This window comes from Solanum tuberosum, unplaced genomic scaffold, assembly GCF_000226075.1.
Source record: "Solanum tuberosum cultivar DM 1-3 516 R44 unplaced genomic scaffold, SolTub_3.0 scf00042, whole genome shotgun sequence".
Classification (NCBI taxonomy): Eukaryota; Viridiplantae; Streptophyta; class Magnoliopsida; order Solanales; family Solanaceae; genus Solanum; species Solanum tuberosum.
In genome coordinates, this window is record NW_006238967.1 from 1,408,640 (window position 1) to 1,434,257 (window position 25,618).

General features: G+C 34.3%; 1 protein-coding gene across 1 annotated transcript; it reads left to right on the forward strand.

Annotated features, from left to right (window-relative positions):
• The first annotated feature begins 11,731 nt into the window (after positions 1-11,731).
• LOC107059835 (probable WRKY transcription factor 27) lies at positions 11,732-13,295 on the forward strand. Its single transcript, XM_015306848.1, has 3 exons — positions 11,732-11,940; positions 12,597-12,710; positions 12,863-13,295. Exons 1-3 carry the CDS (start codon positions 11,732-11,734, stop codon positions 13,293-13,295), a joined length of 756 nt encoding a protein of 251 aa, XP_015162334.1.
• The last annotated feature ends 12,323 nt before the right edge of the window (positions 13,296-25,618 follow it).

The window sequence follows — 25,618 nt, forward strand, 5'->3', positions numbered from 1 at the left end:
ATCTACTTTCAAATAAGTAAAAGAGAAATCTAAGATTCTACCCCTAGATTTGAGTATTCTTGAGATGAGTTGATTTTGAGTTCTCGAGTTCCTGTTTCTTTGTGAAATTCTATTCCTAATTATTGAATTTCTATATGTTATTCATTAATAATATTGAGTTGATCCCTTCATGTCTATATATCAGCATGAACCCTATGAATTGAGTATTTCTGAAAGGAGTAGTATCGTTGAGTTCTGAGTACTAAGTTTCCATATTGCTATTAAGATCCTTGAGTTGAGTCGTTCATGTCCATATTTTCGCATGAACCCTATGAATTGAGTTCTAAATCTTGTGAAACGTTTTAAAGTCAACACTTGAGTTTTAAACTGAGTTTTTGAGGAAGTAAAGATGAGTTTTGAGAAAGAGTTTCTAAAACATGATTAGTATGACAATAGAGTATACTATCAATGTTTAGGCAATATGGTATATAGTGTAACACCCCAGAATTTTTTTGAGCGAAGACTCGAACCATTTTTCGTAGTGAGTGAGATTTTTTACAAGGAATTTAAAATTTCTTGAGTATTAAAGTCACTAGATGTAGCACCTTGAGTTCCAAGAAGAACTAAAGAGAAAAACATTCAAGTCATTCCTAAGTTTTTCTTAAGTTTTGGGTCAACTTCAAACAACCATAACTCCTAGTACAAGATAAGTTAGGTGAGATACAACATAGAAAATTAAATCCCTTAGAGTCCTCTTTCCAACGCCACCGAGTTTACTAAATTCTGAGCTCTGAGTAAAAAGTTATGACTGATTTACTAACGACACCAAAACCTGGCAGCAGCTCCGCCTTACGGAGCCAATACGGACCTCACTGCCTGGTGAAAAATCATTCCGACTCCCATCTCGTTTTAATTATTTGTTTAGGGGTATTTTAGTCCTAAAAACCCTTATGAAGTTGTCTAAATTGCCCTTAACGTGTAGAAAATCAGTATTTCATAAATCAAACTCTCTCATCCACTCCAAAGATTCTACGCTCAAGAAAATCAAGAAACGCTAAGGCTAGGGTTTATCTTTCAAGATTTTCCTTCAAGTCCTTCAAGAAGATGGTTCTTTCAGGTATGTAAGCTTCCATAGTGTTGGGTTTGTTCACCCACACGCCAATCATGTTAATTTCAGCGTTAAGTTCGTTCTAGAAAGTTGAAAGTATGATGTTCTTGAAATTGATTTTAGTTCTTGAGTTAAGATGAGATTATTGAGTTCTTGATGAAATCATGTCAATTTTATAGTTGTTTATGAGTAGGATCTTGTGCTCATGTGCTGGGTATCTAAATCTATAGAGGAATTGAGAAAAAGAACCGAGTTTAGGTGAATTGGGGTTAGAAAACGAAGAAGGCAAAAGTCGGGCGAATCTGGCACTTTGCTCCGCATCTCGAACCTGCCTCCCCATTTCATAGAGTTTGTCTTCGAGTCGCAGAGAGGTCACGGACATCTCTGCCTCAAAAGTTAATTCGCGACCAAATAAGTTAATTTATCTATGCGTCGCGGATTGCTTTCAGACAGTGACTTCTTGATCGTTTTTCATGTTTAACTATCTAAAAACACTCCTAAACATCACGAGATCATTCCTATCACAAATCAAAACCTTGAATTCATAAATCACATTCAAGGTAGAGTTGAGAGTCAAGTATAGAGAGTTCTCTCAAACATTTTTTTGAGAAAGTCCCTTTTAGTCCTTTGAGGAGTCTTCTACAATTTCTAATAACTTATTTCAAGACTCGAGTAAGTGAGCATGAGAATGAGGAGAATGTATTCATGAGTCTACACTATCACCTAGATCCTTCATACTATGAACCATAACTCTTGAATTTCATAATTTACATTCAAGAGAGAGTTAAGAGTAGAGTTCAAAAAAGTCTTTTAGTTCAATTGTGAATCCTTTGAGATCCACCATCGATTAGAGTTAAGTTTTGAGAAGTAAGTATGAGAGTGAGAAGAGTCATATACCTGAGTTCCTTATTGATATTTTGACCCTTGAGTCAAGTCGTTCATTCTCATAACTTACGCATGAACTCCATCAGTTTAGTATCTTTGAAAGAAATAGTATCTTCTAAGTCTTGAGTATCGAGTTCCTAACCCTTCCGGGATTATAATCCTAATCATGGAACTATTACCTATTACCCATGAAGTCCATGAGTTGAGTTGTTCATGCCCATAATTCCGCATGAACATTATAAGTCGAACAATCTTGATATGAGAATTATATTTGAGTCCTTTAATTGAGTAGTTCATGCTCATAATTCCGCATGAACCCTCTGATTTGAATATTCTTGAAATTAGTAGTATCATTGAAGTTCTTGAGCTCCAAGTATTTGATTCTATCTATGGTTATTGAAAACCTTGCATTGAGTCGTTCATGTCCAGATTTCGGTGTGAACCATATTTTTATGAAGTCTTTTACAAATATTTTAACTTTGTTTTATGACTTAAGTTTTGAGTTCAGTAAAGAGTAAAGTTGACGTTCATTTCTTCAAAAGTATATTGGGACTATGTATTCGCAAAAGACTTTAAAAATATTTTTCACATTTAAATAAGAACGGAAAACTGAGATTTTCAAAAGAGTCTTTGAGCTAGTTTTTCAGTAAAGAGCCTTTGGGCTAGTTTTCAGTTAAAGAGTAAATGCTTTCACAATAAAGCAAGAGAGGAAACCTTGATTTCCAAGATAGCCTTTGAGCTAAATTTTTGAGCAATTATCTCAAATCACAAAAGAAGTATGTTTTAAACATAACGAGCTAGTATCATATTTTGGGAGTAGTATCGAGCACCGATATGGGGACGAGCTTGAGTTCAAATAACTCACGTCTCCATAAACCATGTAGCCATCATGGGTAGAAAATGGCCATACGTTTTAGATGAATCCTTTTTGCATAGACTAGTGGATCTACTTAGTAGCTTAGGTCCTATACCTGTGGCAAGGTATAGGATGCGCTGGCAGCGTGAGGAAGATTGATGTATCATCACAATAGCTCTTATGTGATTGTTGTTGGTTAGAGAAATTCCCACAACAACTTTGTATTTTTATATACATTAGTTTATTTGTATTTTTACATACATCTCTGAGTTATTTGTATCTTTGCATACACACAGAGTTGGCATCATGCTTTAAACAGATTTTCTTTAGATTGCACTGGTTTTAAACTGCTTTTTATTGAAATGAGTTATGTTATGTTGAGTTGAGTTGAGTCAGGTAAGTTCTTCAGTTCCTTTCAGATTCTTTTCAAGCTTATGTTTATGCTTTAAAATTCCTCTTACATGCTCGTACATTCCACGTATTGAGCCATTTGGCCTGCATCTTCTCATGATGCAGACACATGTATTCAGGATCATCAACAGGAGATTTGTTGATACATTCGGGAGTTCGAGTTAGTTATGGTGAACCTCCTTATTTCTGGAGGATTTCATTTAGTTTTCAGTTTAGTCAGGATGTCGTGGGTCTTGTCCCGACTTCTATTTTTACCAGTTAGAGGCTTCATAGAGTTAGTTCTTTGTCGATGAGTTGTTCTTAGCAAGATTCTTGAGAAAGACATGAGTAACGTGTTTAGTTTCAGAGGAATTCACCCATAATTATATGAATCGTGCATTTGAGCTAAAAATGAGTTGTACTCTTTTCCTTAAGCCTTGTTTCAATTGAGATCCTTATGAGGAGGTATGTTTAGAGCTTGGGTAATATTTCCACCCCAAAAGTAACATGCGTTAGGAGATCATGAGCAGTCATAGTGAAAAAGCCTAGAGTTAGAGGAAAGTATGAAGAGGTTTAGTAATCTTAGAAAGGGAGATGGTGATGAGGCAAGATATGTTATTATAGTCATGCACCCAGTAAGTTTTGATGAGGAGTTTTTCCTTATGGGTAGACTAAGAAGTGATGAGTTGTGAAGAGCTCAGGATAAGAGGTAGAGTAAGAGTTGCAAGTCAAGATGAGTTAGAGTATGCCTTAACCAGAAAGGGGTTATGATGATGTGTCATTGTATTAGTAATGACCAAGTGTAAGTGGTGAATAAAAGAGCAAGAGTACTCATGAGGTGATAGACCCAAGATAGGCTTATGAATTTTGAAAGGTGAACCCCATGGTAATTTGTGAGTATGGAGACTAAGAGGTAAGGATTGAGTATTGGTCATAAGGACCTAGTGGACGAGTGTTTCTAAATTTGTATCTAGTAGTTGTAAGTTAAGTATAGTAAGCGAGCAATCATATTAATATTCAGGTTTATTCATAAACATTAAGCTTGAATTTGAGATGAGTGTCATGATCAAAGGAATGACAACATGAGAGTGATGATGTTAGTCTTAAGATTTGATCTAGAAGACTTGACATAGAGTAGGTGAGGAATTGAGGAGATTTAGCTGCAATAGATATGAGTGGTAGAAGTGAGAGACCCTAACGTTTAGATAAGGGCAATGAAGTGTGGCTAAGTCACAAGAGCATTAAGAGGTGTGCCGAGATGGTATGTTACCAGATGAGGTTTCAATTAAGTTATGATTTTCCATGTGTGCCTAGATAGCATAATTGAGTTGTTAATGTGGAATAGGTCCATAGATTTCAAGTGTTAGCTTTAGAACTAAGGGGGAGATGATAAGATGAGAAATCAAGTCAAGTGTTGATAATTTCTTAAGGAGCTAATTAGTAGGAGTCCATGGAGTTGTTAGAGTACTAAGCTTGAATGTGGTGGTAAAGAGTAATAGTTTTGGGATGAGATTTCCTATAGAGAGGTATATAATCCGAACTTAAGGAGTTGGTATAAGATTGAATATAGTAAGATCATACCATTAGACGCAGACCTTAGTAAGAGTAACCCCGTTCTATACCCAGTCCAGTCGCCATTCGAGGACGAATGATCCCAAGGGGGAGATATTGTATCACCCAAGAAATTTTTTGAGCTAAGACTCAAATTGTTCTTCGTAGTGAGTGAGATTTTTTGCAAGGAATTTAAAATTTCTTGAGTAGTAAGGTCACTAGATGTAGCACATTGAGTTCCAAGAAGAACTAAAGAGAGAGAAAAGCATTCAAGTCATTTCTAAGTTTTTCTTAAGTTTTGGGTCAAATTCAAACGACTATAAATCCTAGTACAAGATGAGTTAGGTGAGATACAAGATACAAAATTAAATCTCTTAGAGTCCTCTTTCCAACGCCACTGAGTTTACTAAATTCTAAGTTCTGAGTAAAAAGTTATGATTGATTTACTAACGACGCCCAAACCTGGAAACAGCTCCGCGATGGCTCCGTGTTACGGAGCCAATACGGACCTCTCTGCCTGGTGGAAAATCATTCCAACTCCCAGCTCGTTTTAATTATTTCTTTAGGGGTATTTTAGTCCTAAAAACCTTCAAGAAGTCGTCTAAATTGCCCTCAACGTGTAGAAAATCAGTTCTTCATAAATCAAATCCTCTCATCCACTCCAAAGATTCTACGCTCAAGAAAATCAAGAAACGCTAAGGCTAGGGTTCATCTTCAAGATTTTCCTTCAAGTCCTTCAAGAGGACGGTTCTTTCAGGTATGTAAGCTTCCATAGTGTTGGGTTTGTTCACCCACATGCCAATCATGTTAATTTCAGCGCTAAGTTCGTTCTAGAAAGTTGAAAGCATGATGTTCTTGAAATTGACTTTAGTTCTTGAGTTTAGATGAGATTATTAAGTTCTTGACGAAATCATGTCGATTTTACAGTTATTTATGAGTAGGCTCTTCTGTTCATGTGCTGGGTATCTAAATCTAAAGAGGAATTGAGAAATAGAACCGAGTTAAGGTGAATTGGGGTTATAAAACAAAGAAGGAAAAAGTCGGGCGAATTTGGCACCTTGCTCCGCGTCACGGACCTGCCTCCCCATTTCATAAATTTTTTCTTCGCGTCGCGAAGAGGTCACGGACCTCTCTGCCTCAAAAGTTAATTCGTGACCAAATATTTTAATTCATCTCCGCGTCGCGGACTTGCTTCCAGACAGTGATTTCTTGGTCGTTTTTCATGTTTAACTATCTAAAAAACACTCCTAAAACATCACGAGATCATTCCAATCACAAATCACAACCTTGAATTCATAAATCACATTCAAGGTAGAGTTGAAAGTCAAGTCTTGAGAGTTCTCTCAAGTATTTTTTTGAGAAAATCCCTTTGAGTCCTTTGAGGAGTCTTCTACAACTTCTAATAACTTGTTTCAAGAGTCGAGTAAGTAAGCATGAGAGTGAGGAGAATGTATTCATGAGTCTACACTATCACCTAGATCCTTCATTATCATGAACCATAAATCTTGAATTCATAATTTACATTCAAGAGAGAGTTAAGAGTAGAGTTCAAAAAAGTCATTGAGTTCAATTGTGAATCCTTTGAGATCCACCATTGATGTGAGTTAATTTTTGAGAAGTAAGTATGAGAATGAGAAGAGTCGTATACCTGAGTTCCTTATTGATATTTTGACCCTTGAGTCAAGTCGTTCATGCCCATAACTTCCGCATGAACTCCATCAGTTTAGTATCTTTGAAAGAAGTAGTATCTTCTAAGTCTTGAGTATCGAGTTCCTAACCCTTCCGAGATTATAATCCTAATCATGGGACTATTACCTATTACCCATGAAGTCCATTAGTTGAGTTGTTCGTGCCGATAATTCCGCATGAACATTATAAGTCGAACAATCTAAAGATGAGGAGTATCTTTGAGTCCTTGAGTTGAGTAGTTAATGCTCATAATTCTGCATGAACCCTCTGAGTTGAGCATTCTTGAAATTAGTAGTATCATTGAAGTTCTTGAGTTCCAAGTATTTGAGTCTATCTATAGTTATTGAAAACCTTGCATTGAGTCGTTCAAGTCCATAATTCGGCGTGAACCATATTTTTAAGAAGTCTTTTACAAATGTTTTAACTTTGTTTTAAGACTTAAGTTTTGAGTTCAGTAAAGAGTAAAGTTGAAGTTCATTTCTTCAAAAGTATATGGGGACTATGTATTCCTAGAAGAGTTTAAAAATGTTTTTCACATTTAAATAAGAACGGAAAACTGAGATTTTCAAAAGAGCCTTTGAGCTAGTGTTTCAATAAAGAGCCTTTGAGCTAGTTTTTCAGTAAAGAGCCTTTGGGCTAGTTTTCAGTTAAAGAGTAAATGCTTTCACAATAAAGCAAGAGAGGAAACATTGATTTCCAAGATAGACTTTGAGCTAAGTTTTTGAGCAATTATCTCAAATCACAGAAAGAAGTATGTTTTTAACATAAAGAGCTAGTATCATATTTTGGGAGTAGTATTGAGCACCGATATGGGGAAGAGCTTGAGGTCAGATAACTCACGTCTCCATAAACAATGTAGCCATCAAGGGTAGAAAAGGGTCATACTTTTTAGATGAATCCTTTCCGCATAGACTAGTGGATCCACTTAGTAGTTCAGATCCTATACATGTGGCAAGGTATAGGATTCGCTGGCAGCGTGAGAAAGATCTTTGTATCATCACAATAGCTCTTATGTGATGGTTGTCTGTTAGAGAAACTACCACAACAGTACTTTGTATTTTTATATACATTAGTTTATTTGTATTTTTACATACATCTCAAAGTTATTTGTATCTTTGCATACACACAGAGTTGACATCATGTTTTCAATAATTTTTCTTTAGATTGCACTGGTTTTAAACTGCTTTATATTGTAATGAGTTCGGTTATGTTGAGTTGAGTTGAGCCAGGTAAGTTCTTCAGTTCCTTCAGATTATTTTCAAGCTTATGTTTATGCTTTAGAATTTCTCTTACATGCCCGTACATTTCACGTACTGAGCCATTTGGCCTGCATCTTCTCATAATGCTGACACAGGTATTCAGGATCATCAATAAGAGATTCGTTGATACATCTGGAGTTCGAGTTAGCTATGGTGAACCTCCTTATTTCCGGAGGATTTCATTTAGTTTTCAGTTTAGTCAGGATGTCGCGGGTCTTGTCCCGACTTCTATCTTTACCAGTTAGAGGCTTCATAGATAGTCAGTATAGTTGAGAAGTTTGTATTATTTATTTATTTTATTAAATATTTTAAAGACTTAAGTTGCCTATTTTATGGCGAGTTGGATATATTATTTTTATTCTAAGTTTTTCATTTGAGTTAAAGTTTTGAAAAGTTGAGTTTATTGAATTTTATTAAGTTTTAAGCTTTTGCATGCTTAAGTTAGTCTTCCACTTGTAGTCAGCTAGGATGAGGGTTCACTTGGGGACCAGAAATGGTCTTCAAGTGCCGGCCACGTCCAGGGTGTAGGCTCGGATCATGACATCTAGTTATGCCATCAATGTTTATGCAGTATGACTTCCCGGGTCATCAAAGATCATATCGCAATATGATTTTGATATATTTTTGAGAAAGAGTTTTCAAATATGAATGAGCTACAGTATAAGGGAACTAAGTATTTCCAAATTTATCAGTTTTTGCATTGATAAAAGAGAAAATTTGATTTCTGAATGAGTTATGAATTCAAAAATATTTGAAGAGCAGTTACTTAGTTTAAGAGGATAGTTTGAGCAATTATCTCAAACCATAGGAAGAGTGTGTTTTTAAACATTGAGCATGAGTATATATTATTGGGAGTAGTATTGAGCAACGATATATGGATGAGTTCAGACAACTCACATTTCTCACAAACCATGTATGCTAACATGGGTACATGATAATACTTTTTAGATGAATCATAAGTGTCATCGGGTAGAGCTTAGTGGATTCACTTAGTTGAGGTGTTCTATACCTCGGCAAGGTATAGAATAGTTCTGGCAGCGTGAGCGAGACGCTGTATCATCACGTAACTCATAGTGATGGTTGTGGATTAGAGAATCTCCCAATAGAGTTAAAGTGTATTTTTATACATCACTTATAATGTTGAGTTCAGAGATGAGAAAGTATTTTGTAAAGCTTTAAATGATTTTAACTCCTTTATTTCTTTACATTCAGCTTGAGTACATTGTTATCTATTGTAGTCCTTTCTTTCAGTTATTTGTTATTCAGCTATATTACGTACTCGTACATTCAATGTACTGATGTCATTCGATTTGCATCTTTTAATGATGCAAATACAGGTTCTTAGGATCCTCAACAAAAGTTTGTTGAGATCATTTCATCTGCTCGTCTGCTTATGAGTGAGACCTCCTTTCTTTCAGAGTACTCCAGTTTTATGAGTTGTTAGTAGTAGTTCTTTTGAGGAGTCGTGGGTCTTGTCCTGAAACTTATCTTTGTATAGTAGATGATTCATAGATAGATAGTTTTGGAGAGTCTTTCAGTTTCAGATGTTTTTATTTAAAACTTATGTTTCATACTGAGTATATTCTATTCAGTTTTGAGATTCAATACACTGTTTTTAAACATTTCTTTAAATTTGATGCTTATGTATGCTTGAGTTAGTCATCCGGTTGTAGTCAGCAAGGATGAGGGTTCACTTGAGGGCCAACAATGATTCTCGAGTGCCGGCCACATCCGGGGTGTAGGCTCGGGTCGTGACAAAATGATTCCCATTGTATTAAATCATTAGGCCACAAGCCCACAATCCAATCCTCTAAATGTTTTTAATAGTATATATTAATAATAAAACAAAATAAAACTCAAACATTATTTTTGTTTTACAAGCATGAAAATATAATTATAATATCATAATTTACTATGAAATACTACAGAATATATAGTCCTATTTACATGATTTAAAATTTATTATTGCTAACAAATTATATGTATACTTTAAGACAATACGATTAACGTTGAATGGATAAACAGTTGGAAAAAAATTATTGTCCTATAGATAAAACAAAGACTTGCCAAATATAAAAGACACTAGAACTTCTAATGATATTTGAACTTTAGATTTCTTTAACGTAAAGTGAAATTGTAATCATCCTCTTATAAATTTAATCATTAGGACATACTAATTCTTCAAAGTGATCAGTATGGTTGTTTACCAGAAAAATTGCTACTATTCATTTAAAAGTTGATTTTTAAGAAAACAAGGGCTAAGGTACAAGTACCTCCCTAGACTATGACCGAAATTCCAGCGACAGACCTTAACTAAACTAAGATCCTACTTACCCCCCCCCCCCCCCGAACCCATTTTTTTTTAATTTAGTACACCTTTTTGGCTTATGTTGTATCAAAATATCTCTCACGCGCCTCAACAGTGTGGAGTCATAGAGTGTGCCACGTAAGCCAAAAGGTGTACAAAATTACAAAAAATGAGTTCAGGTGAGTAATAGGACCTTATTTTAGTTAAGGTGTGTCTATGAGATTTCAGTCATAGTCTACGAGGGTACTTGTGCCTTATCCCTAAAAACAAGGATAAAGACAAAGGTACTATGATCGATCAAACTCCTTTGCTTTGTGGCTAAATTGGTATAGCAAAAATAAATTAGAGAGTAGAAATTATGCTAAGAATAAGGACAATAATAATAACAACTACCCTAGTTTCACATGGTAGGAGTAAAATTGATTATACAGTACACATTATCCTTTCCAAATCCCACTTATGCGATTACACTAAGTATGTTATTCTTATTATTATTATTGTAAATTGTATGAAGAACGTGGATAATAATAAGTGTAAATATAATGACAAGTAAAAATAAGAGCAAGAAATAATCAGAAGATCATGAATCTTTTGTATTATTAGAGCTTTTCAATGATGTTTTTCTTACAAGTAGATGAGATCATATTTGTCTCTTGCAGGGGTTTACATTAGGAAGATGCTATTATGTGTCAAATTTCAACCAGTCCTCGTGCCAAATTCGAATTTCACCTTATACAATGTCAGTAATTTTATTTTATTTTAATTATGAGAATCTAGTCTATCTAAGATGCAAGCAACAATTAATGCTTGTATTAGAATAAACTTTCTACATCACACCTCTTAGGTAACAATATTTTCCTAATTTTGTGTGAACAGAGTGTTTAATGCATTGAGTTGTCTTTAGATCTAGTCTATGTAGACTTTTCTACACACAAAATATTTTATGTACTGGACTATCTTTTAATTTAATATATGTAGAATTTTGTATTAAGAATATTTCGAGTGTTGCATCAAAGTTGGGAAGTGCATGTGTGTAATTTCCCTTTTCAGTACATTACAACACCTAAAATCCTGAAGCATCTATAACATATATTGCTGCTTTATCAAAGTTATTAACATCTTCTTATGTGATGTAGTCATGTCGCACTAAATATAGTTCTTAGAGAAAATATTGACTATAATTATTCGCCCCACTTTGAGATTATTGTAAAGTCAAGGGGCATAAATTTATTGAAATTGCAAATTTTATTTTCTTAGGGGACTTCTGTTTCACTATTTAAGAATATTTTAATTTAAAAAAATCAAACTATCGACTCTTTAACAAATGGGTACAAGAGATTATCTTTTATTATATTCTAATTATCCTCACCATGAAAGGGAAAAGAACATTAAATGTTCATTAAATGTTAATTGAATATGGATGTGCACGGAGCTGGTATGTACCTCTCTGAGTTCTCTATATAATAAGCCCATTTGGTTCACCTTTCTTTATTCGAGTCTTTGATTTTTAACTTTCTACCCACTAAAAAAAATTCAGTTATTTCCTTCATAAATCAGCCCCCTTTTTGATCTTTTTCCTCACTCCCCTCTTACAGAAAAAATCCTTAGTTATTTATTAAAAACATTTTTAAATTCTTAAGGATTTTCTTGCCCCTATCCCATTTTTTCTGCAGTTAACTAGATATAATTATATATATAGATTTAAAATGGAGGATAATGATTGGGATTTAAGCGTTGTGGTAAGAAGTTGTAATATTAATAAGCCTAATGATCTTACAGCTCCTAACTCATGCTTGGTGACTTCTGAAAATGGTGATTGGAATACTTTTGATAAAATTTTTGTTGCTGACATGCCTAATTTTAATGACTTATCTAAGATTTTTCAGTTGCTCACCAGAAAAAATCAAATGACCAGGTCATAATCATGGACCAAAATAATAACTAAGAGATGTACTTAAATCCCATTCAACCAACTCAATTCAGTCAACAAATCATTCTTCCTCCATTACCAACAACGATAACGTGTGTGCCAACTACGACTACAATACCGCAAGAGTCGATTAATCTACAACAACAACTTGTAAAATCAGATGACCAAGTTATAATTATGAATCAAAATGATAATCAAGAGATGTACTTAGATCCCATTCAACCAACACAATTTAGTCAACAAATGTTTCTTCCTCCATTACCAACAACAATAACGTGTATGCCAATAACAACTACAACACCACAAGAACTGATAGTTGAAAAATTAGATGACCAGGTAATAATCACAGACCAAAATAATAACCAGGAAATGTACTTACATCCCATTCAACCAACTCAATTTACCCAACAAAATTTTCTTCCTCCATTGCCAACAATGATAACGTGTGTGCCAACAAATACTACAACACCACAAGAATCGATTGATCTACAACAACAATTACAAGATCAAATTTATCCTAATTTCACTATACTAATGAAGACTTGTCTAATTAAAACTTGTAAAAGGTAACTATTTTCTCTGTTAAATTTTAAGTGTGCGTGTTTAGAGTTTTGATTTTAATACTTTTGATTTGAAATTAGGAAAAATCAGTCAACAAGAGTTATCTATGACATGTTGCAAGAGGAACTCACAGATGATAAATGGACATGGCGTAAGTATGGTCAGAAGTCAATCAAAGGTTCTCCATTCTCGAGGTTTGCTCTCTTTATCATTTTTTCATATAGTAGAAAATGTTGTTCAATTCTCAATTTTCATGATAAAAAGTAGTAAAAACTATTAATGGTAAATGTAGACAAATGTAATATTTGATCAGTACTAATTATATTTTGTGTATATGATATATCAGGAACTACTTTAAATGTAGTACATCAGGATCCTACAAAGCAACAAAAATAATTGAAAAAAGCCCAAAGAATGAGAACTATTTTTTGGTGTCCTATTCTGATGAACACAACCATGCTCCTCCTACATATCGTAGATCTCTTGCTTTATACAACAATAGTTCCAAACACAAACTTTCAAAAAGTATAAATATTGTGACCAAAGCGTTAAACTTGAATGCATCATCGTCCTCGTCTAAGCGTGCTAAGCGTTTCAAAGTTGATGCCTCTTCAATTAGTCCAGTTGCACCTACACTTGAAATTGAGAGAAATAATGAAATGGTTGATGTTGTCGTGGAGAACAAAGACGATATTGAAGAGGAGGAGAACGTGTATGACAATGTTTTCATGGATTTTAAAGAACTCCAAAAAGTTACTACTTCCATCTTATGGGGATGAAATGGACAAGAGGAACTGATCTTTTTTCTCCCTCTCCACCAACTCTACTATGAGCACCTTTTGTCTTCTAGTCATGTTTCTTTTTTAGTTATAAATGGGGTCAGAAAAAAAATAGATTTATAGTTTTTCTGTGTTTAACCATGTCATAGAAAATAGTGCTTCTCTAGATAGCTAGATATGAACCATTTTCAGTTTCGTTATTTTTGTTGTTTTTTAATGTGAGAATCTGGTCCCTCTCGTAAGTTGTTGTTTTATTTTCTCAAATAGTTCTTTCTTTAAGAAAAATCACTTGTCTCAAGCTCTCAGTTTATACATTAAATAATACAAAGTATTAGAATATCACAATTCAATTTCAGAAGCTTTATATATATATATATATATATATATGAAATCAAGAGTGATCTTGACATCACACAACATTACCAAATATATTTATTTTTTTTAAAAAAAACAAGCGGAGGAAAAAGAAGAATTCGAAAACTAATAATGTTGGAAAGATGGAGATATTAATATAAATATCATAATTGAAATCATTAATTTTCCTAAAAGACATTTTGAAGGAATTTTCACACTTAAAAATCAATTATATGTTCTTGTGGATTACTATTAATTTAAAAGATAGAATAAGTAATTTGTTCCAGTACTCTCTAAAATTATTTTTTGATGGTAGAAATTGTTTCTCTATTGTTCAATTGTTTATACATATCTCAACAATAATTTTTGTTGTTTTCTTTCGTTTGCTAAAAGACATTTTTATAGTCATATTTATCTTTGAACAAGAAACATGTGTCAAATATATAATTAGAATAAGTATAGTGATTTACGAAATCCTGTGGTCTTTAATGTTGCTAGGAGCTAGTAGCATTGAATGCAATCTCTACGTATAAACTGTTACAAATTTTAATTATTAATATAAAAGTTTTGCATAATTAATAAAGTAATACATTGTTTCAATATTGAAATTTGTACTACTCTAGTTCATTTTAGTGTCATATTTATTTTTCACCTCTTAAGAAAGATTAATTAAAAAGGTTATTTGACTAAATTATTCTTATATAATCTTTGACCTTAATTTAATACCATCTCTTTTACACCGTATTAATCTCTCTATTAATTATTCAAAATATTAAACTTCACTTATCAAAATTGTTTGCAATCGAGAGGTTTCCTAATGAGGTCTTGCGTCCTGTCATGGTAATTGAGAGGTTTCAGTGCTTAGCTTTGCACTGCAACATGTCCAGTTACTAAATATTCAATTTTTTTGATATATGGTAAATGATATTATCGATGTGTTGATAAAAAACCTAGATGTGCCCCCACTTCAACCAATCTAGTTTGACATTTCTCTTTCTATGTGTTCCCGATTTGATAATTCATTTGTTGTCGTATGTCGTAATATGAAGGAAAAAAAATAGAACTCAAACTAGAAACCAAAATAGAGGAACGAAAAAATGAAAAAGTCATGAAGGACCACGAGATTTGAATTAGATTCAAATTTTAATGAAGGCAAAAATATTAGATAATTCTTTCTATGTCTAAATTTTGACAGATTGAGTTACTTGATATCTATATTGATGATATCGTGAGAGATACCTCGTAAAGTATTCAAAGTGTAACCAAGTCATCCAGAATATGAACATTCAAAAACGATAAATAAAAAAATTTGAAAATTAGGGAAGGAGCAAACAATAGGTCATGAGCATTATATTGGTACTACTTGCTAGGATTCTACACCTCTAATGTTTTCCACTTTGCAGCTATTATTTCAAGGACCTAGTCTAAACAGGTACAAGAGTTGCTAATAAAGTACGAATAGAAAATATAATAAATAATGAAAAATACTTACACAACTTCCACTTGAGAACATAGTAGATGGCAGTTGATGATAAGTAATTGTCACCGCACGCTTAAAGCAACCTGAGACAAACTTATACCAACAAAAGGTGTACAAAAATAGTATCAGTACACCATACATAGTGACTAGGCATCATAGGCTAACCTAAATTAGTTTAACGTAAAACATCACGAAATCAATAGAAACAACAACACATTATGTTAACATATATTATAACACAAGCAATATCTCTCCATATCTCTTCTTACCTTAATCATAACTTTCATTATCGATCTCTTAGCATACTCTCTAACCTTAAATATTAATCTCACATAAATATAACTTATCCAGAAGTCAATACGATAATACTCCTATTACATACATACAATTTTCATACATTATATTACTCAAATATCAAAGGTATATAACTTGATATAATTTATGTATCTCACACATATTTTATATACCTTGTATATTTTCGATTACTAATTGTTTTAGCAACTTTTTTTTAACTTTATTATTACTATTTTTCCTATGTTTTTTTCGCAAGTAAGTGAAATAAATAACTCTTCATAGTTACAATTTGCTTAATTATGCTACATAGTTGTAGTTTTATTTGCTATGGGTATATTCGTTTGTATATTTAGCGTTCAATATACAAACAGGGTAAGTATATACAAATTCTGTATTTATACATTTAGAAATTTTTCAGAACTCCATTTGTATATTTCGCTTGCAAATATACAAGCATGGTAATTTATTATGAATTGTTCATAACTTTTACAAATCAAGTGTATCAACAAATCGTATACAAATAACTGGGTAAACATATACAAAACTTGAATTTATACAATTAGAAATCAAATTATACAAATTCTGAATTTATAAAATTAGAAACCGAACAGAAAAAATTGAGAAACTGTAGCCGCTAATAAGAATATCTGAAAATGTAACCATGGAACATAATATACAATCAATGTTTGTCATTTCACGTAAATTTTCCTAATAAGTATTGCAAAATTATTAATTAAATAAGCACATAATTTATTTTTCGCTTATCCTCATCTCAACACTCCGTCATTTTCTTTTTAAATTGCTTTAGTCCTTTCTCTCAAGATGTAATAAAAAATTGGAAAAATTACATACGTTAATAAACATCTACTAGTTAATTATTAAATATAGTTATAATTTAATTTAATTACCATTCACAACTACTATTTCATTAGGATTTCTATTTTTAAGCTAGCCTCCCACATTCTATTTGTATCAAACCATAACTCTCTCTCTCTTCTCTCATAATTTATTTCTTTTCTTTTATACATCTAATCAACTCTCTTTCATCTCCCATTCTTTGATTTTTCTTCTAATTTCACTTAACCATATTCATTTTTGAAGTTTCAAAGATTCTTTTTCTTCCTCCAACTCGTGTTTTCCCAATTTCAGGTAACCTACCTTGTCGGTTTTCAATTGAATTCTTTAGATTTTTGTTTGTGTATTTTGTATTTTTTTTACTTTCATTCAAACAATTTTCATCTGCTTTCATTCAAAGTAAAAAGAATTTCATTATAATTTTAAATTTAGCGACTGAAAAATTAAAAAATCAATTCAAGAACAATACTTTTCAATCTGGTAGAGATCTTATATTGTTACTTATTTTTCAAGACTAATCATCTTGTCTCCCTCGTCTCTGCCATTAGTATATGTAGGACGTCAATTTATAGTTGGAAAAAAGATAAAATTTTGTTTTGTACAAAATACAAAACTCTCCTAACACAGAATCAAGAAGATATAACCTGTAAATTTCAGTATTCTAGTTAGAAAAAATTATGAAGTGGTGATAAAAGAATATTTGAATATTTTAATAATATTAGTTTTGAGAACGTGTGTTGCAGTTGCATGATTGACCTCTATTATTATATAAAATCTTCATAGGTTTAATCTCATGTTGAAATATTATTTGTGAATACAATAAATATTGTATTGTTTATATGAACTCTACCTTGTAATTATACTCCCCAATTAAATATTGATATTATGTCTACCTCTTCTTTGCATTTGAAGAGGTAACTATTGCAATTTGCAAGTGTTCTTAATTTTTAATTAAGAAAAAAATTTAAAACCTAGATCATTGATAGTGAGGAAATTATTACTCAGAAATGATCTTCATGATAATTATTGTAATATTTGCGGTGGTATATAGAAAGTTACTGTTACATTTTTGGAAGTTTAACCATATGTTATTTGAATGTTGCTTAGTATATTTTTGTTTAATGTTTATTAATTAAGTAGATATTTTATTTCATTTTGATTTACTTTAAGTGAAAAATTGTAATTCAATTCAAATATATATATATATAGATCAATTTTCATGCACCTCGATCAATTTCACTATATATGTGTTATTTTTCACCACCAAGATATATCATGTAATTCTATTAATCCAAACTTAGACAGATGAAAAAAAATCACCTAATATTTTTCTCCACTAAAATTTAAACCTGGAACTAAATGATTCCCATTTCCCACTGTATTAAATCACTAGGCCACAAGGCCACAACCCGGTCCTCTAAATGGTTTTAATAGTATATACTAATAATAATAAAACAATATAACTCTATCATTGTTTTTGTTTTACAACCATGAAAGTATAATTATAATTTCGTACTTTACTATGAAATACTACAGAACATATTGTCCTATTTACATTCTTTAAAATTTCTTTTTGCTAACAAATTATATGTATAGTTAATACAATACGATTAACGTTAACATGGATATATAGTTGGAAAAAATTTATTGTCTTATAGATAAAAAAGAATTGTTCGTATAAAAGAGACTAGAACTTTTAACGATATTTGAACATTAGATTTCTTGAATGTAAGGTGAAATTGTAATCTGTAACATCCCGCCTTAGAGAAAGCTAAATTTAGAAAGAACTAATTTGGAAAGAGCCAAATCTGAAAATTTTCAAGTTATGCTTAAGTTGTGACTTTTAGATCAACTTCAAATGGTCATAACTTTCAGTACAGGTTGAGTTAGGTGGCCCATAAGATATCAAATGAAAGGTCTTGGAATCCTCTTTCCAACGCCACCGAGTTTGCAAAATTTCGAGCTCGTATGAGGGATATATGCCTATTTGAGTTAGCCTGTATAGTTAAGAAAAGTTACCCGAAAATATGAGGGGTAATTTTGGTCTTTTCCTTACCCAATCAGATTAATTCGTTTTAGTATGGTTTTAGGGGTCTAAAATGATTTAGTTCAGTTTTACAATCCTAACTTACGCTTAGGATTTTAGAAAAGAGTTCAAAAAGAGAAAAGAAGAAAAAGGAGGGAAGATTCAATGCGCTCATTGAAATTTCTTACGGATCGAAGGTTGTTTCACCAAGGGTTTGATCCCTAAGAGGTATGTGAGTTCTCATAGTGTTCGGTTCGTTCACCCACACACCAATCATGCTATTTTAATACAATTTCGTTGTCAAAGTTGAAGGATTTGAATTCTTGATGAGTTTTCTTGTAATTTCATTCGTAATCTTGATTGTTGGGGTGTTGATGAATTTTTGAGATGAGCATTAGTGATTCGAAAGTTGTTTTGAGTAGATTATTGTGTACTTAGGTTGGGTATTCAAATCTAAGTGAGTTTGGAAGATACCATTCGATTCTACGCGAATTAGGGTCAGAAAATGAGAAAGAAAATTCGTTAGAAAAAAATCTGGGCAGAGGCTAGCGCCCTGCGCCAACCAGTGCGCTAGAAAAGTAATTATGTAGTTTAGGGGCTGGTGCCCTACGCCAGGGTCACCTGCCCCCACCCCTTCTCCGTCGTTTTGCCCGTCTGAGTTCTTTCAAAGGGTACCTTCACTCCCTATTGATTCTAACTACTCTAAACCACATCGAAACATCGAGAGATATTCATAACATGAATAATAACCCTTGAATCCATAATTCAAATTCAGGGTAGAGCTAAGAGTAAAGTCTTGAGAATTCTTTCGAGTCTTTTTTCGAAGTCTTTTACAATCTTTTAAAACTTGTTTTAAGACTTGAGCATTTGATTTTGAGAAAGAGTAGAGTTGAGTTCATTTAAAAAAAATATATATATATGGGAACTAAGTATTCCCAACAGTAAATGTTTTTACATTTAAGAAGAGAGGAAACGCCGATTTCCAAAAGAGTTCATGAGCTGTTTTGAGTACTATCTCTTTTTAGAGAAATCTTTTGAATAATAATCTCAAAGTTAAGGATGAGGAAATGTTTTCTTTACAACATATGAGCTAAGTTATATTTTGGGAGTAGTAATGAGCACCGATATAGGGGAGAGTTCAAACAACTCACAACCCTCATAAACCATGTAGCCAACGTAGGTAGAAAGGGTCATACGTTTTAGATGATTCCTTATTGCTTTTTAAGCATAGACTAGTGGATCCACTTAGTTGAGGAGTTCTATACCCCGACAAGGTATAGGAAAGTTCTGGTAGCGTGGGCGAGACGTTGCATCATCACGTAGCTCATAGTGATGGTTGTCGGTTAGAGAATCTCCCAAATAAGAGTAAATTGTCGGTTAGAGAATCTCCCAAACAGAGTTTACTTTGTATTTTTATATACAAAGTGAGTCATATTGTATTTTCCAATACATTGAGTTGCTATCTACTGTTTTGAAAGCTTTTTTTTATATCACATTATTTTTATTGATTTTATATTGAAATGAGTTGAGATTGAGTTGAGTTGTAACGAGATAAGTTGTTTCTTCAGTTCCAGTTCAAGCTTATGTTATGTTTTAGATTTCCCCTTGTATGCTCGTACATTACATGTACTGACGCTATTTGGCCTGCATCTTTTATGATGCATATACAGGTAACCAGGATCATCAACCAGTGCTTCGTTGATCCAGTTGAGTTCCAGAGTTGTTTGGTGAACCTCCTTGTTTCCGAAGGATCTTTTATTTATCTTCACTTATTTCAATTTTGTTAGGATGATCGGGGGTCTTGTACCGACATCCCACATAATTTTAGAGGCTTCATAGATAGATAGACAGTAGTTCATGAGTCTTTTCATTTTCAGTTGTTTATGTTGAGACTTGAGTTGCCTCTTTGGCAAGTTGAATGTTTATTTCTAAATATTTAGAGTTTAAGTATCTGAGACTTTTGAGTTAAAACTTTCTTTTGAGTTCATTTATTGATGAGTAAGTCTTCCGCTGAGAGTTGAGCCGGGTTAAGGGTTTGCTTGGGGCCAACAATGGTTCTCGAGTGCCGACTACGCCAAGGGTGTAGGCTCGGAGCATGACAAACTTGGTATTAGAGCACATAGTTCAAGAGTCCTAGGGTGTCTATGAAGCTGTGTCTGTAGAGTCCTAGTTATTGGTGTGAAGCGCACCACATCTATAATTAGAAGGCTGCAACATTTAGGAACTATCTCACTTGTTTCATACTCTTTTCGTGCGATATAGTTCATCTCTATAAAAGTTTCCTTCTAATTCGTGCTTGCGCGTATCTTTCGGATCATGCTTCCACGAAGAGTTGTTCGAGGTCGTCCTACTAGGAGAAATGTTGATCCTCAAGATCAAGGGGTCCCCAATGCACCAGAAGTGCATCCTATGGGAAAGGTCACTAATACTGAGTTCCTGGATGCTATTCGGATGTTGAGCCAAGTTGTGACTAACCAAGTTGGGCAACAAAGATGGAATCGACAGGATGTGGCTGATACATCAAGAATCCGTGAGTTCTTAAGGATGGATCCTCCAGACTTCACCGATTTAAGTGTCACTGAGGATTTGAAAAACTTTGTGGAAGAGTTGCAGAAAATGTTTAAGGTGATGCATGTTGTTGATGCTGAGCGAGTGGAACTAGCTGCATACAAACTGAAGGGTGTTGCTAGAGTATGGTATGTTCAATGGAAAAAGAATAGAGTTGAGGGTGCACCAATTGTGAGCTGGGCTATGTTCGAAAAGTCCTTCATGGGGCATTTCTTTCCCCGTGAACTGAGAGAGGAAAAGGTAAGGGAATTCCTCACTCTGAAGTAGGAATCCATGAGTGTGCATGAGTATAGCCTTAAGTCCACTCAATTTTCCCGTTATGCTCCAGAGATGGTTTGTCTCGTCTGTAGAGAAAAATGGGTAAGGCTGCAATGTTGATAGGGGATATGGACATAGCAAGGCTTATAGTCCATGTGCAATAGGTTGAGGAAGATAAACTGTGAGATAGAGAAGAGTTCTGAAACAAGAAAGCTAAGACGACAGAAAATGAGTACAGACAACAAAAGAGTAATGCAAACCAGTCGTCCTTTCAACATAAGCCAAATGGACCTACTCCATCATCTGCTAGTGCACCTGCACCAAGGGACAGAGGTGAGTTCAAGAATCAAAATTCTTAGAATTTCAGAGCTAGACCCATACAGTCTCAGGGTAGTGTGGAGCAAGGAGGTAATGAGACTCCTGCATGTGCTAAGTGTGGTAGGAACCACTCAGGAGTGTGTCATGATGGCTCCACTGGTTGTTTCAAGTGTGGTCAGAATGATCACTTCATGAGAGAGTGCCCTAAGAACAGGCAAGGTAATGGCAATGGGGGCAATAGGGCCCAATTTTCTTCAGTGGATACGCCAGATAGAGTTGCACCTATAGGAGCTACTTCACAGACAAGCAGAGGAGCAAACCTTCTGTATGCGATCACCAGTCGTCAAGAGCAAGAGAATCACATGATGTTGTCACTGGTATGATCAAAGTCTTTACTTTTGATGTATATGCATTGCTAGATCGAGGTGCGAGTATATATTTTGTGACTCCATATATAGCTATGAGTTTCGATATTATTCCCGAACAACTTCTTGAGCCCTTCAGTGTTTCTACACCTATTGATGAGTCTATTCTAGCTGAGAGAGTTTATCGTGATTGTACCATTTCTGTCAATCCAAAGGACACCATGGCTGCCTTAGTCGAGTTAGACATGGTAGATTTTGATGTTATTCTAGGTATGGATTAGCTTCATCCCTGTTATGCCTTAATTGATTGTAGGACTTGAGTAGTTAAGTTCTAGATTCCTAATGAGCCAATTATTAAGTGGAGGAGTAGTTCAGCAGTGCCTAAGGGTCATTTTATTTCGTACCTTAAGGTGAAAAGTTAAGTTTCCAAGGGGTGCATCTATCACTTAGTCTGAATTAATAACTTTAGTGTTGAGACACCACCTATTCATTCAGTTCCAGTTGTGAGTGAGTTTCCAGAGGTCTTTCCAGATGATCTTCCCAGAGTCCCTCCTAAGAGAGAAATAGACTTCGGTATAGATATTCTTCTTGATACTCGTCCTATCTCTATTCAGCCATATAGAATGGCCCCAATTGAGCTGAGATAGTTAAAAGAGCAGTTGAAAAACCTTCTTGATAAAGGCTTCATTTGACCAAGTGTCTCACCTTGGGGTGCTCCTATCTTATTTGTGAGGAAGAAAGATGGTTCTCTTAGGATGTGTATTGATTACCGCCAATTGAACAAGGTTACTATCAAGAATAAGTATCCATTTTCGAGGATTGGTGATCTTTTTATCAACTTCAGGGTGCCACCTGTTTTTCTAAGATAAACCTTAGATCAGGCTATCATGAGTTAAGGGTAAGAGAAAGTGATATTCCTAAGACAACATTCAGGACCCTCTATGGTCATTATGAGTTTCTAGTCATGTCACTTGATTTGACTAATGCTCCTGAAGCATTCATGGATCTAATGAACAGAGTGTTTAAGCCATATATGGATATGTTTGTTATCATATTCATTGATGACATTCTAATTTATTCAAGGAATGAGGAGGATCATGTTAGTAATCACAGAGTAGTTCTCCAAACTCTAAAGGATAGAGAGTTGTAAGCTAAATTCTCTAAGTGTGAGTTTTGGATTGAGTTTGTGGCCTTCTTAGGATGAATTGTTTCTGGTGATGGGATTCGAGTTGACACTCAAAAGATTGAGGTAGTGCAGAACTGGCCTAGACCCACATCTCCAACTGATATTAGGCCCAAACCCACATTTCCAACTAATATTAAGAGTTTTTTGGGGTTAACTGGTTATTATAGAAGATTCGTGGAGGGGTTCTCATCTATTCTGTGCCCGTTGACAAAGCTGACTCAGAAGACAACAAAGTTCCAATGGTCGAAAGCTTGTGAGAAAAGCTTTCAGGAATTAAAAATAAGGTTGACTACTGCCCCAGTGTTGACCTTACCGGAGGGTACACAAGGTTTTATTGTATATTGTGATGCGTCCAAAGTTTGATTGGGTTGTGTATTAATGCAGAATGGCAAGGTTATAGATTATGCCTCCAGACAGCTTAAGGTTCACGAGGGGAATTACCCAACCCATGATTTAGAGTTGGCTGCGATAGTGTTTGCCTTGAAAATATGGTGTCACTATCTTTATGGTGTGAATATAGATGTGTTCACCGATCACAAAAGTCTTCAGTATGTATTCAGTCAGAAAGAGCTTAATCTTAGATAGAGGAGGTGGTTGGAGTTACTCAAGGATTATGACATTAGTATTCTATATCACCCAGGTAAGGCTAATGTTATTGCTGATGCTTTGAGAAGATTGTCTATTGGTATTACTGCCCACATTTAAAAAGGCAAGAAAGAGTTAGCAAAAGATGTGCACAGACTTGCACGCTTGGGAGTCCGGTTAATGGATTCTAATGAAGGTGGGGTGGTGGTGATGAATGGGGCCGTATCATCATTAGTGTCTAAAGTGAAAGAGAAACAACACCAAGACCCTAGTTTGGTTGAATTAAAGGCAAATATTCATAAGCAAAATGTGATGGCTTTTGAACAAGTGGGAGATGGTGTATTGAGGTATCAAGGTAGATTGTGAGTACCAAAGGTGGATGAACTTCAAGAGAGGATCATGGAAGAAGCTCATAGCTCCAGATACTCTATCCATCATGGTTCCACAAAGATGTATCGTGACTTGAAAAAAGTCTATTGGTGGAGTAGTACGAAGAGGTATATTGTAGAGTTTGTTATTAAGTTCCTGAATTGCCAACAAGTCAAGATAGAGCACCAGAGGCCCGAAGGTATGGCTCAGAACATAGATCTTCCGAAATGGAAGTAGGAGATGATTAATATGGATTTTATTACTTGTTTACCCCGGTCTTGTAGGCAGCATGATTTGATTTGGGTGATTGTAGATCGAATGACTAAATCAACTCATTTCTTACCGGTAAAGACTACTTTTACAGCAAAGGATTATGTCAAGTTATATGTTCAAGAGATAGTCAGACTTTATGGAGTTCTGGTGTCCATCATTTCATATAGAGGTGCACAATTCACCGCATAATTTTGGAAGTCTTTCTAGAAAGGTTTGGGTTCGAAGTTAAATTTCAGTACTTCTTTTTATCCTCAAAATGATGGTCAAGCATAGCGTACGATTCAGACTTTAGAGGATATGTTGAGGGCGTGTTTGATCTATTTCAAGGTTAGTTAGGACGATCACTTACCTAACATAGAGTTTGCTTACAATAACAGTTATTACTCTAGCATCCAAATGGCTCCCTATGAGGCTCTTTATGGGAGAAAATGTAGATCTCCTATTGGATGGTTTGAAGTTGGTGAGGATGGGTTGATAGGACCAGACTTGGTTCATCAAGCTATGGAGAAAGTGAAGACTATTCAAGAAAGGTTGAATACAACGATGAGTCGTCAGAAATCCTATACCGATGTTAGAAGAAGAGACTTAGAGTTTGAGGCGGATGATTGGGTTTATTTGAAGGTTTCACCCATGAAGGGTGTTATGAGGTTTGACAAGAAGGGAAAGCTTAGTCCCTGATATATTGGTCCTTATAGGATATCCAAGAGGATTGGCAATGTAGCTTACGAGTTATAGCTACCGTCAAAGTTAGCATCCGTCCATCTGGTGTTTCACAGTTCTATGTTGAAGAAGTGTATGGCCGATCCTTCACTTATTATACCTATTGAAAACATTGGCATTAAGGACAACCTATCTTATGAGGAGATTCTCGTTGAGATACTTCATCGCCAGGTTCGCAGGTGGAGAACCAAGGAGGTTGCATCAGTCAAGGTTTTATAGAGGAATCAATTTGTTGAGAAATATACTTGGGAGGCTGAGGAGGATATGAAGAATATATATTCACATCTTTTTGAGCCCAGATAAATTCTAGATCAAGGTACTGATTTTTTTCTTGGTACTCTTTAAATTGATATGTTGAGAGTATTAAATTACATATTGGGTGTTCGAGTTGGGTGTAGATGTTTCCACCCTCGTTTCTACTTAGAGTAATCTCATTCAAGGACGAATGTTCCCAATGGGGGATATTCTAACATCCCGCCTTAGAAAAATCTTAATTTAGAAAGAATTGATTTGGAAGGAGCCAAATCTGAAAATTTTCAAGTTATGCTTAAGTTGTGAGTTTTGGATCAACTTCAAATGGCCATAACTTTCAGTATAGGTTGACTTAGGTGGCCCATAAGATATTAAATGAAAGGTCTTGGGATCCTCTTTCCAGATTTATTGAGTTTGCTA

What these genes read in the sequence shown, in the direction of transcription:
- LOC107059835 (XM_015306848.1), top strand. Translation starts at nt 11,732, where the DNA reads ATGGAGGATAATGATTGGGATTTAAGCGTTGTGGTAAGAAGTTGTAAT. An exon ending in AGAAAAAATCAAATGACCAG is followed by an intron (nt 11,941 to 12,596) that starts GTCATAATCATG and finishes ATTTGAAATTAG; the next exon opens with GAAAAATCAGTCAACAAGAG. An exon ending in AAAGGTTCTCCATTCTCGAG is followed by an intron (nt 12,711 to 12,862) that starts GTTTGCTCTCTT and finishes ATGATATATCAG; the next exon opens with GAACTACTTTAAATGTAGTA.